At 38.6% G+C, this 12,818-nt stretch overlaps 1 protein-coding gene across 2 annotated transcripts in view; it reads left to right on the top strand.

The window, feature by feature from the left end:
• Nucleotides 1-12,818, top strand: part of CKAP5 (cytoskeleton associated protein 5) — a 43,174-nt gene that overhangs the window by 16,203 nt on the left and 14,153 nt on the right. For both annotated transcript variants that reach the window (XM_062495320.1, XM_062495321.1), the window contains exons 17-30: nt 1,494-1,588; nt 2,582-2,639; nt 2,718-2,843; nt 3,186-3,322; nt 3,478-3,652; nt 4,176-4,289; nt 6,340-6,468; nt 7,061-7,255; nt 7,893-8,028; nt 8,756-8,844; nt 10,034-10,159; nt 10,834-10,983; nt 11,394-11,597; nt 12,290-12,425. In XM_062495320.1, coding sequence (XP_062351304.1) covers nt 1,494-1,588; nt 2,582-2,639; nt 2,718-2,843; nt 3,186-3,322; nt 3,478-3,652; nt 4,176-4,289; nt 6,340-6,468; nt 7,061-7,255; nt 7,893-8,028; nt 8,756-8,844; nt 10,034-10,159; nt 10,834-10,983; nt 11,394-11,597; nt 12,290-12,425 — 1,870 coding nt within the window. The remainder of the gene's footprint in view (nt 1-1,493; nt 1,589-2,581; nt 2,640-2,717; nt 2,844-3,185; nt 3,323-3,477; nt 3,653-4,175; nt 4,290-6,339; nt 6,469-7,060; nt 7,256-7,892; nt 8,029-8,755; nt 8,845-10,033; nt 10,160-10,833; nt 10,984-11,393; nt 11,598-12,289; nt 12,426-12,818) is intronic.

The raw sequence follows: 12,818 nt of genomic DNA on the forward strand, positions 1-12,818 counted from the left end.
TATATATTCCTCTAAAACTGAAAATAGAATCATGGGATGGTTTGAGTTGGAGGGGACCTTAAGGATCATCTAGGTTCTCCTGCCACACCATAGGCAGGGATACCTTCTACTTCAGTAGGTTGCTCAAAGCCCCATCCAACCTGGCCTTGAATATTTCCAGGGATGGGGCAGCCATAACTCCTGTTTCAGTTCAGACCCATTCCTCTTAGTCCAACTGCTGTATGCCCTTTTCAAAAGTTTTGTTGGAGGCCTCCTTCAAGTACTGGAGGGCCATGAGACAATCACCGTGGAGCCTTCTTGAGGCTGAAAATTTACAATTCTGTCAGCCTTTCCTCATAGGAGAAGTGCTCCATCCTTTTAGTCATGGTGGCCGTGCTCTGTACTCATTTCAACAGATCTGTGTCCTTCCTGTGTTAAATGCCCCAGAACTGGATGTACCACTGCTGGTGGGATCTCACAAGACTAGAGCAGAAGAGCACAATCCTTTCCCTCGCCGTGCTGGCCACACTGCCTTTGGTGCAGCCCAGAGCACAGTTGGCTGTCTGGGCTGTGAGTTCATGTTGCTGGGTCATGTCCAGCCTCCTTGGAGGGGCTGGGGTGCTCTCTCGGGCATGTTCTCTCTCCATTCATCCCCCAGCCTGTGTTGATGCCAGGAGTTGTCCTGATCCAGGTGCAACACCTTGGCTTGTTGAACCTCTTCAGGTTTCCGTGGGCTCACTTCTCAAGCTTGCTCAGGTCCCTCTGGATGGCATTCTGTCCTTCATGTGTGTTAACTCTACCACTCAGCTTGTTTCATCTCAAACTTGCCTTCAGGAAGCCCTCAATCCTTTTGTCTTGTTGTTTGACATTAAATGGCACTGGTCCTCATATGGATCCCTGAAGGGTAGTATCTGTCATTGATTTCCATCAGGACTCTGAGCCACTGATCACTACCTTCTGGATGTGATCGTTCCACCAATTCCTTATCCACAAGAGTCCACCCATGAAATCCCCATCTCTCCAATTTAGAGAGAAGGATGTTGTGGGGGACCTTGTCAAAGGCCTGATGGAAGTCCAGATATATGGTGTCTGTAACTGCACTGATCTATTATAAAAGGCAATGAGGTTGGTCAGGGAGGACTTCCCCTTGGTAAAGTCATGCTGGCTGTCTCAGTCACCTCCCTGTCCTCCGTGGGATTCAGCGCAGCTTCTAGGAGGATCTCTTTCATGGTCTTCAGAGGCACAGTAATAATGAAAATTATCTAATGCCTTTTTTTAATATTGGCAAAGAAGGTACAAATCCATAGTAAAGATGTTTCTGGCTGCCTTTAACTACTACAGCAACTTCTGGTTCACTTCAGTTCCAGCTGCAGTGATAGTTGCTTTCTCCTCTTCTATTACCCCAGCTTTTTCTGTTCTTTTGCCCTGTCTTTTTTGTGGGTGTTTTATTTATTGCAGTGCTTTGTCACCTGATTTGCCAGTGAAAGTTTACACTTAATTCTCTTCTATTCCAGCTTGTGGCTATGGCTTTCTCTCAGAAGAATCCTAAAAATCAGTCAGAAACTTTGAATTGGCTTGCCAATGCAATTAAAGAGTTTGGTTTTTCTGGGTAAGTCTTTTAAGTAAATTCCTAAGAGAAACTTGAATGAAAATGTTTCTAATCTGGAACTAGTTCCTTAACCTCTGATGTTAGCCGTGTTCTTCCAGCTCTCCAGTATATAACTGAAAGTATCTGGCATTACTAGTATGATAGGATGTGATTGCATTACCAGGTACTTTAGTCCTCACTTGATGTTCTCTGAAGAGTATTTGTCTTAAGGTACTTACATGTGTGGGCTGGACACAGAGCTGTGAATTTGCATGTCTATTATACTCCTACTTGGATATACCTGCACCCGGGTGGATCGCTATATTTTATAGTTCAAAATAAAAAAAAGCACAACTGAGTCTGACAACCTACAGAAGAGTACATACCAGTGTACCTGTTAGCCTCCTTGGGAGGCATTTTGAGGCTGATTCCATGTGGATGAAATTTTCACCAATAAAATAGCTGTTGTTGTGTCTGGCGTTGTGAGAGTAAAAAATGAATTCTCCATCAGAACCAGGGAGAGCATGCCTTAATTTTTAATTGCTGGTCTTTTAACTGGATGTGGTTAAGCATATGTAATAGAGTTTAGTCCTGAGGAAAGAATCTCTAAGCAGGGAAAAGTTCAAGTATCACTTTGATTATTTGGGCTGTTACTGTGCCTGTCTTAAGATATTTTGTTGCTTTTAAATGGATAGTGACATTGATTACGTCTGGGAAATTAACTCTTCCTTAGTAAATCCCCCCAAAAATATATTTGCAGCGTGGTAATGTGTATAGATGTGTTACTAGGACAGCAGTGTTTGAGCTGTACAGATAACATAGAAGATTCAGGAATTTAAACCTTCCTTTATGTACCTGTGATGATATTTTGAGAGTATATATGTCTTCTACATCTAAGTTAGTTGTGTAAATCTGTCTAGGGGTATCTTTTTATTTAACATACTGTGATGATTTTGTTTGTTGGTGCTGTTTCCTGTGTTGTTTTATTTATGGGAGACATATTTTTTTCCACAGATTGAATGTCAAAGCTTTCATCAGTAATGTGAAGACAGCTCTTGCTGCAACTAACCCAGTGAGTAAATTTAGAATCTTAATCCTGAATTATCAGTCCTTAATTTGAAGACTGAGTGCTTTTTCTTCTTTCTGGCAGGCTGTGAGGACTTCTGCCATTACATTGCTGGGAGTAATGTATCTTTATGTGGGACCTTCTCTGCGAATGTTTTTTGAAGATGAGAAGCCTGCCCTTCTCTCTCAGATAGATGCAGAATTTGAAAAGGTGTGAAGTGGAATTCTCTTGTTACCTACTAAGTGTCATTAAAACTACTTTGGAACTTTGGTAGCTGGAGTTTGTAGTGATACTGTGTTCTAACCCCTGGACTTGCAGTTGAACCAGATTCTTTAAGAGGGTGCACAAAAGGCTGTGAATTAATTTTGTGTAGCTATCTCAATAGTCTTTTTTTTCATTATGAACTTGAAAAATTCCTGGGGTTTTTTGAATACTGTAATGGTTAGGAAGTCTGTTGTCCTGAGCCAGTGCATTCATATGATACAAATGGTTTTATTTTTAATGTCAAATGAAAACTTGTAAAATTGTTGTTTCTGATTGTGTTGCTTGCAGATGCAAGGACAGACAGCACCAGCTCCAACTCGTGGCATTTCCAGGCACAGTGTGGGAGGTGTGGATGATGGTGAAGAAGAAGAACAGGAGGAGGTTGGGAATGATGTTGTGGATCTCTTGCCAAGAACAGACATTGGGTAGGTTTGTATTCTAGCGCCTGAAGATATGCTTCCACTGCAATTCCAAGCTTTGCATTTATAAATGCTTTCTAAGCAGAAATCAATGGTGTTAAAGCACTTAAATACTAATAGATATTAAGTGAAGAGGCACTTTACACATTTTTCTCTTGCAGTGATAAGATCACGGCAGAACTAGTGTCTAAGATTGGGGATAAAAATTGGAAGATCAGAAAGGAAGGTCTAGATGAAGTGACAAGCATAATAAATGAAGCAAAGTTCATACAGCCAAACATAGGAGAACTTCCAGCTGCTCTGAAGGGTCGTCTCAATGACTCCAATAAAATCTTGGTATGTTTTTCAAAATACAGTTTTAGTTGTTTCTAGCTTAAAACTTAAGGTAGTTATTATTTATGAACTTTGCTTATTACTTTGTGGTCTCTTTCAATGTTATTTAAATCACCAGTTGGAAAACAGTGAATGGTGTGTTTCCAAATCATATATTCACTTAAAAAAATATTTGCCCTTTTCTTTAGTTAAAAAATGCTTCAAAAGAAAGGAAAATCTACCTTTACTCTGAATGTAATATAAGGAAATCTTAAAAAGAATTTGACTAATTGCTTCATTTGCAACAAAAGTGAATTGTCCCTTGTTTGAAAGTATTTTTACTTGAAATTCGATTCACTCAGAATATGGAAGTTTTTTGTTTTTTGGTGTGATGAATTTGAAGGCCTGGAATAGGTGTCATTGAGCAGGCATTCTAAAGTAAAAAGCTTAACATAGAGCAATATCTCTTTTCCCAATGTAACCGGCAGGTTTTGCACAAATGCTTGTAACACTGTTTTATTTCAAATCTCTTTCTCCTTATGTGCAGGTGCAACAAACACTGAGCATTCTTCAGCAACTAGCAACAGCAATGGGTCCCAATATTAAACTATATGTGAAAAATTTGGGGATTCCTGTCATTACAGTCCTAGGAGATAGTAAGGTAGGACAGATGTCAAGATGTCTTTGCTTTTGGTGTATCTAAGCTATCCCTGAAAGGTGGATGGTAGCTAAAACTTTCTCAGAAGCTTTTGCCTCAATGACAATATTCAAGTATAAATATGTGCCTGAATACATATTCAGATGTATTCCCCTCTTTGTAACTAAATCCAGTGAAACAGACTGGCTTCTAAATGGATGTGGTGACTATATGTGTCTTTCTGCTGCTGAAAGTATGCTATTTTAAACAGTGAACAGGTTTGCTTGGTAATGTTTCTTGTAGAACTTTTAGTGTATCACTGTGGATTACAGTATACAGTGTTGCTGTCTTTGTCACTGTGTTGGAGACCTTTGAACTCTAGGTAGAATTCACAACTGACACTGAAGTTTGTATAAGTAACATCAGCATTGAGTTTGCCAGGATGCTGTGTTAAAATCAAGTTTAGGACATGGGAAAGAGCTATTTAAAGCAATAGGTAAAGCGGCTTGGGAAGGTGCCAATATCTTGTGCCAGAAGTCATGGGCAATTATCAAAGACAGCATACTTCAGCTGTCTCTGCTTGTAATGTGAGTAGAGAAAGAGCAAAGCTGGATCTACCTGTCCCAGACAATGGAAGAACTTGGACTGGTTCTAGGGCTAGATAAAAATCTCCTGGTTCAAATTGTTCTCTCTTTGAGTCTTAAACTGAGATTTTATGTGACTTAAGTTCTTCTTTTAACTCACCAGTTATCCTGAGATAACAGTAAGCTCCTTTTGTAGAGTCATAGAACTTTTTCGGTTGGAAGGGAACCCTACAGACCATATAGTTCCAACCCCACTGCCATTGGCAGGGACACTTTCCACTAGACCAGGTTGCTCAGAGACCCAGACTGGTAGGAGAGTTACAAGTACATGGTTTAAGGATAAGACCAATTGTGATTAACTTACACTGTTACTAAAAAGCATAATACTACCATTACTTGTAAGCACTATAATGCTAACAGAAGATTGTATGCTCATTTGAATGCTCTTACAGTGGTAATTTTTAAGTACTACAAGTGCAAGATTTAACTAGTTTATCAAATTTGACAAGTTTTTGAAAATGAGGCTGGTCCATTTTGGGTCCTACTTCAATATGCTTATAGTGGACCCCCTGAATAGCTGAGGAAAATAATCAGCTTGAAGTGTGAGTGAAGATAATTTTTGGTGATGGGAACCAAGGCCTTGTCAGGGAGGTTGAGCATGTGTTTATCTGCAGCACATGATCTGTTTCTTTTCCTCAATGAGATAGGAGGTGGAAGAAGTTGGTAAAGCAAGGATGCTGACTTTTTGTTTATATGTATGAATGGATATTACTTGGGCATTTAATATGGCTCATACATAACTAAATGAGTCTGCTATAGCTTTTCTTAGAAATTCAGCTTACAGGAGAGTATTGTATGTATAGAGTCATGTCTAGACTGCTAACACTTTAAAGAGCCATGGTTGCTGAATATTCCATCTGGCTTCTCATAACTTCAATAGCTGCTTAAAAGGAGGGTTCTGTTCTAAATTTTGTTTGGAAAAAAATACTAAAGATAGAAATTGGTAGGAGTTGGAGAGCTCCCTCATTCCTGATTTGACTTCTGCTCATGTGTATCCTAAATGAGTGCCCTAATAGCAGGGTCCATAATCTACTTACCTTGATTTATGAATGTACAGTCTCTTTAAAGCATTATATAAGTCAATAACATTATTTTTTAGCTTCTTTAAGAGTTAGTCCCAGAATTATCATCGGTGAATGGCAGCTTGTAAAAGTAATTTTAGAGATAGCCTTTCACCCTCTTCATTAAACTTACTTTTTAAAAATTATGATAAATAAGTATCATGTCTGATTTGGAGATTGCTGCAGCTGATATCACTGGAACTAATTTTTTTTTTAATCTTAGACTTCTCAAGCTGCTAATAAAATCAGATTTCAAAGCCTGTGATGTGGAAGCTTTTTGCTTTCATAGGATGCTGACTATTGCTTCTTTGTCATAATCTTCTGACCCCTCTTTAGGATTATTCTTCTTAAATCTTTTTCTTGCTGCAGAATAATGTTCGTGCTGCTGCACTGGCAACTGTGAATGCCTGGGCTGAACAAACTGGTATGAAAGAGTGGTTGGAAGGGGAAGACCTGTCTGAAGAGCTCAAAAAAGAAAATCCTTTCTTACGACAAGAGGTAGTCTTCTGCCAAATAAACTTTTGTGTTAAATCATAATAACCTTATGTGCTATGGGCTTTTTATCTATTCAGACTGCAATGACACAATGCTACCATTATATGGAAAAACAAGTAGCTGTGTATTTGTACTGACATAAAATTGTTGAACTTCAAAAAGCTAATAACAAGCTTTGTTCCTGCATGGTAGCTGTCATTTAGACTTCAGTGCCTCTGAAATGAAACTTCTGTCTGTTTTGATTGGTGTTTTAAGAGCTAGTGTGTTCCCTCAAATTCACTGTGGAACAGAACTGGAGACATTCAAATGAGCAGCTGTAATTCTGTTCCCTTCAGAAGGAAGAAACAGCCTGCAAAGAGAGCAGGCTTAAAGTTTTAAGATGGTTTTGTGTTAACATGGTGTACTTTTAATTTTTGTAATTGCTGATTTGGAAGTTGATGTTGTTCAAGAATAATTGTCTGAAAAAAGTTTGGATGGGTTTTTCTTACTTATATTGTAGAATGTAATAGTATGTGAAGGACTACTGTTCAGACTCTCATGGGCTGACACAGCACTGTGAACAGTTCTTTCAAAGCTTTTATTTTAAATCTTTCAGCTTCTTGGTTGGTTGGCTGAAAAGTTGCCTGCCCTCCGTTCTGTTCCTTCTGACTTACTCTTGTGTGTGCCTCACCTGTACTCCTGCCTTGAAGATCGAAATGGGGATGTGCGCAAAAAGGCACAGGATGCCCTGCCGTTCTTCATGATGCATCTTGGATTTGAGAAGATGGCAAAAGCCACTGGCAAGCTGAAGGTACTTCTGTTACAGAGAATAGATCATGTGATCTTGAAGGAGTGAATATTAAGTCCTGTTCACAGTCTCATGACATGCTGTCTTGAGTCATGTAAGCTTGTCTGAATTGAGTATTTTCAGGGGGACTGAAAATAGTATCAGGAGCTGTGAGCTAGAGCTTTCTCTGCTTCAAGAATGATTACTGCCATTACAGGCTCATTACGTCAAGAACTTGATATTTATTCACTCTGCTTTTCTTCTGAAAAAAATCTGCTCACAGATATTTTCCATACCAGTTCCTATCCCATTCCATGCTTTTGTACTTATATTTTAACATAATTTCTAGCAGTTTGATTTGGCTTATGGACCCCTGAGTGGTGAGTAGGCACTCCAGTGACATCTGAAGACCACTTACCTGGGACACATTGCTAGGTTGTGTATTTCCCATAGATCTCACAGAATAAACTTCATCGGAAGATGTTTTAATTCAGAACAATAGTATCTGAGAACAATTATGTTTTAAGATGATCATGCTTCAAGATGCTTAACAGAACAGGGATTGTTTCAGACTACTTTTGGTTTTGTCAGTAGCATGTATTGGAAAGATTAGTATAGACATTACTAAATTTATCAATTTTTGCACTTTTTTGTTCTCCAGCCAACTTCCAAAGACCAGGTACTGGCTATGCTTGAGAAAGCTAAAGCCAACATGCCAGCCAAACCAGCTCCTCCTGCTAAAGCATCTTCCAGAGTGGTAGGAGGAGCAGCTCCAGCCAAATTCCAACCTGCATCAGGTAACCTCTCTGACATTTTGAGAAATGACTGAGAAAATGGTGAATTTTGAAGCTTTTTGACATGCTAGAGGAATAAACATACTTAACTGAAGAAGAGGTATTCAGCATAGTTAGGGTTCTGGTCTTTCTTGCATTTGAATCAGCTTCCAGTGTAGGAGGGCGTTTCCACACAACCATCTGTCAGCTGCTATTTGAAAACTTTGAAATATCTACTTGGTATTGAAGCTAAAACCAAGCTGGGCTAAAGTGGGAGGCTTTTTTTAATACTTACCTGATTTTAATACAGTATTTTCATAAAATGTTTTCACATTATTTTTTTATCTGAACTGTTTCCTCAGTGTAGTTCACTGTAGGATTGCCAAAATGGTTGTGCGATGGGATTAGAGGACAACTGATTTGAAGAAGTAGCCCTGCCTGCTGGGGCTAGCTTGCCTGCTCAAGTTGAGGGCCACTACAGCTCTAGACATTAGCCTGCACAGTATATATGTCTACCTTTTAAAATTGTTTTGAAAAATGACAAATTGGTTGACATACCATGATCTTAATTAGGAGGACTTTGTATGCTCACATGGAATTTAAGGTGCTTCTTCAGTGGGTCTAAAATCCTCAGACATGTGTGGTCAAGCATATTGTATCCACAAACAGGTTTTTTAATGTCCTAAGAACAGAAATCTGATAACCTAAAATGGGCTTCTAGATAACTTCAAATCATCTACTCTTTCTCCAGCATTTGCTGATGATTTGGGGTCTAACACCATTGAATCCAAACCTGATCTCAAAAAAGTCAAAGTGGGAGGACTCTCCTCTAAAACAAAGGTATGTCAATTGCCTTTTGTGAAAAATCAGTTTTATGAAGTTAGTAGCTGTGGTTTGTTAAGGTATTGTAGATAGAAGAGTGTACTCCTTGCTAGGGACAGCTTTTACTAAAATCTTCATGCTTGTCTGAACTCTGAAGTGACAGGTGTTCCTATATCACTTATGTGATTACCGCTTTTATTACCTATTAAATTTCTGAAGTCCATATTGTCAAACATCAGTCTTATGAGCAACTCAGTCTGTTCTAAATTTTCTTGGCCTCTTTGATTATGTGCCATTGAGAATTTATTCCAGATCCAATGTTACACTTGAATGTTAATTTTGAACCCATGTATCAAAAGAAATTAATCTCTGCCTTACAGTATGAAGGGTAAAAAGTTCTTAATCAAAAACGCAAAAAGGGAAAGGAGCATGCTTAAAAACATAAATCTCAACTGATTTCAGTCAATTTATGGTAAGGTTTTTCTGTTTTGTGTTACAGTATTTTTTCTTCTGCTGTTAATAGTGAAGTTTGTCCTGTGTATATAACTAAAAATAACCCAGATTGTTCTACAGTCCTGTTGTCTCCATTGTCTGTAACACGAACATTTGATACAGGTCCGTATTCATGGCAAGAATGAGCAGAACAAACCTTGAAGGCTGTTTTAGGTTTGCTGAACTCAATGCAGTGTTCTGTCAGAACTCTGATGGTAGAGTTAAGACCTTTGTTGTCAGACAACTGTTTACTCTTAAGAGTTTCTATTCCAGACCTTTTAACACATTCACAGCAAATTCTTTTCTGTGGCTTATTTACAGCAGTCAGGTGTTAATAACAGTATGTCCAAGGGTAATGCCCGCCCGTCCAAAGCTAATGCAAGCCTCAGCAAGGGCGGTTCAAGTCTGACAAAGAGCCAGTCTGTCAAAAAGGTACCACGTTGGGTTTCAGCAGTGCGTGTGGGTGACTAGCACACTGGTTGAGAGTGATGTGTCATAATTCACAGGGTACTACTGTGCACATTGTCATAGGTATTGCTTCCACAGCAGCTGAGCACATACTTTTAAACTTCTAATCAACATTTTTCTTTCAGCTTCTCTCTGGCCCTTGTACACATAGGCAGCATGAGGGTGGCAAGGATCTAATGCTTGCAGTTGCTGGGACTGAGGCATATGTATGGCTTGTGTTGCCTGCTGAATACCTTGCTTCTTTCAGGGTGTACAGGGAAAGAAGGTGCTAAGCAAACCTAATCTGAAGGAAGACGATGATAAATCAGGTCCTATTTTTATCATTGTTCCAAATGGGAAGGAGCAGAGGATGAAAGAAGAGAAAGCTCTGAAGGTGAGAAAAATCAGGATGTGTTCGCAAGGTTTGAAGTGGAGGCTTTTAATGCATTCTTTAGTTTTTAATTTAGAGTTGACATGTTTTGGCATGTTAGCCACTGTCAGTCTCTCTTAGAGTCTGACTCTTGAGTTGAATTTCATACATCAGTAGTGGACTTACTGTGGTGTTTCTTTTCTGATTTTCAAATTCTGTGCATTAATATACTGTCATAAAATCCGAAGGCTTTTTTACATTTTTCAAGTTGTGAAGTATCATTAAACGTAGTCAGTTGTTTTCAGGTACAGTGTCAGGGTTCCAGGGTACATTGCTATTAATATTGCTTTAATACCCTGATTTTGAGCTGCCCCGCTTTGCAATTTCTAGGAAAATTCTATTACTGAAAACATGCATGTTATTTGTAACTTTCTAGTAGGTAGGCCTTTCTGGAGCTTAAAAATGATGACTTTAAGTGTGATAATTATTAAGATAATGGCATAAGGCTAACCGGTCCATAGGAAGAAAACTTATCAGGTAAAAAAGTGAGCAAACACTGCTGATTTTTCATTACTTACTGGCAATAAGAAGGCTTTGGAAACAGATTGTAAAGCAGATTTAAAAGATGTTCAATCAGCAGCATCTGTCAGGAAGAAAAGGTATTGCTTGCTGTGAATTCTAAATGCTGCCTTTTACAGGTGTTAAAGTGGAATTTCACTACGCCCCGTGATGAATATATTGAGCAGCTGAAAACTCAGATGTCCACTTGTGTGGCCAAATGGCTACAGGATGAGATGTTTCATGCAGACTTCCAGCACCACAACAAAGCACTGACTGTTATGATTGAGGTGAGTTTGGGTCTATGGTGGAAGATGAGGCTGATAAAATTACTCTGCTATGAAAGATACTGCTCAAATTAAAATCAAATAGAAATTCTCTGAGGAGCCAGGGGTCATTGTTCTGTGTAGTTGAAACCTAAACATACATAGAAGTAGTTTTCAGAGGTGTGAGGAAGTTGGTATTAATACTGTTTCTCGGGAAAAGGGAAAACTTCCTCACCAGAGACTTCTCTTATGATTTCACAAAGCCCTGTAGGTTAAAAGTGAGGATGTGTGGGTCTTAACAATCTACCAATAAATCTAGATTCTTACCAGACATAGCTTAATTCATTTTCTTGTTGAACAGTGTATGTTTGTTTCATTTACATAACTGTTTTGGTTTTTTGTTGGTTTTTTTTTTTTTTTTTACTTCCTTCAAGCACTTGGAGAGTGAAAAAGATGGAGTCATCAGCTGCCTGGATTTGATCCTAAAATGGCTTACCCTGCGGTTCTTTGATACCAACACAAGTGTTTTGATGAAAACACTTGAATACCTTAAATTGCTTTTCAATTTGCTGAGCCAAGAAGAGTATCACCTCACTGAAAATGAAGCATCCTCTTTCATCCCATATCTTATCCTAAAGGTATTATTTGTTTTACAGAAACTAATGTAATTTTTCATGAGGAATAGGGCAGAATACTGTCAAACACTGTAGTGTGTTCATTCTGAATTTATTGTGAAGGGAGTTAAATGAAGTTGGTTGCTGGTGTGAGATTCAACAGGCTATGTTTTTTTAACCTGGAGAAAAAGAGGCTCAGGGGAAATCTTAGTGCTCTTTATAGCTATCTGAAAGGAGGTTGTAGTGAAGGGGGGTGTTGGTACTTGTCAAGTAACAAGTGCATACAATGAGAGCAAAAGGCCACAAGATGTTCTAGCGGAGGCTTACACTGGATATCTAGAAAAAAATTTTCACTGAATGAGTTGTCAATTGCTGAAACAGGCTGCTCAGGGAAGAGGTTGATTCTCCATCACTGGAAGTATTTAGAAGATAATGTAGATGTGACACTTGGAGACATGGCTTAGCGGTAGACTTGGCAGTGTTGGTATAATGGTTTGACTTGTTGATCTTGAAGTTGTCTTTTCTCCACTTTATGATTCTGTATTCCATATTTCCCTTTAAGAGGCATTGACAAAAATAGGATTTTGCCTTGAGAATGATTCTGGCTTTCCGAAGACTATTTAGAAAAGTCAAAAGTATCATGAGACTGTATAAAATATTCTGTATTTCTTCATCTCTTTTTTTTTTTTTTTTTTTTAACATTAATTTTCCATTAGGTAGGAGAACCAAAAGATGTCATCCGTAAGGATGTACGTGCCATTCTGAACAGAATGTGTCTCATCTATCCAGCCAGCAAGATGTTCCCTTTTATCATGGAGGGGACAAAATCAAAAAACTCCAAACAACGTGCAGGTGGGAAATGGCCTGTTGAACTGCACGTGTGCAAAGTACTTGAAATTGCTTTGGTTTGCATCTTGAAAAATCCAGCATAAGAATGTTGGGTTGGGTGTGAGATTTGTGTGCACATAGCATTTTATGCAGATGCTTTTGAAAGTGTTCAAAGGATCAGATTTTCAAGTAATATCATACTGCTTTATATTTTTTGGTGTCTTTGTACCTTCCAAAAATAAGTAATCTCAAGTTGCTATGAGTATTATGAGTTCCTTGAGTAGGCTTGTTTTCTTAGTGAAACAATGCTGGGGAGAACAGTGACAATACTATTTTCCTATTCACCAAGGGAATCACTTAATCTGATCAGGAGATGTCTCTACTCTGTACATCTGTCTTGCCACAAGTAATTTCTAT

Source organism: Cinclus cinclus, chromosome 6 (assembly GCF_963662255.1).
Source record: "Cinclus cinclus chromosome 6, bCinCin1.1, whole genome shotgun sequence".
Taxonomy (NCBI): Eukaryota; Metazoa; Chordata; class Aves; order Passeriformes; family Cinclidae; genus Cinclus; species Cinclus cinclus.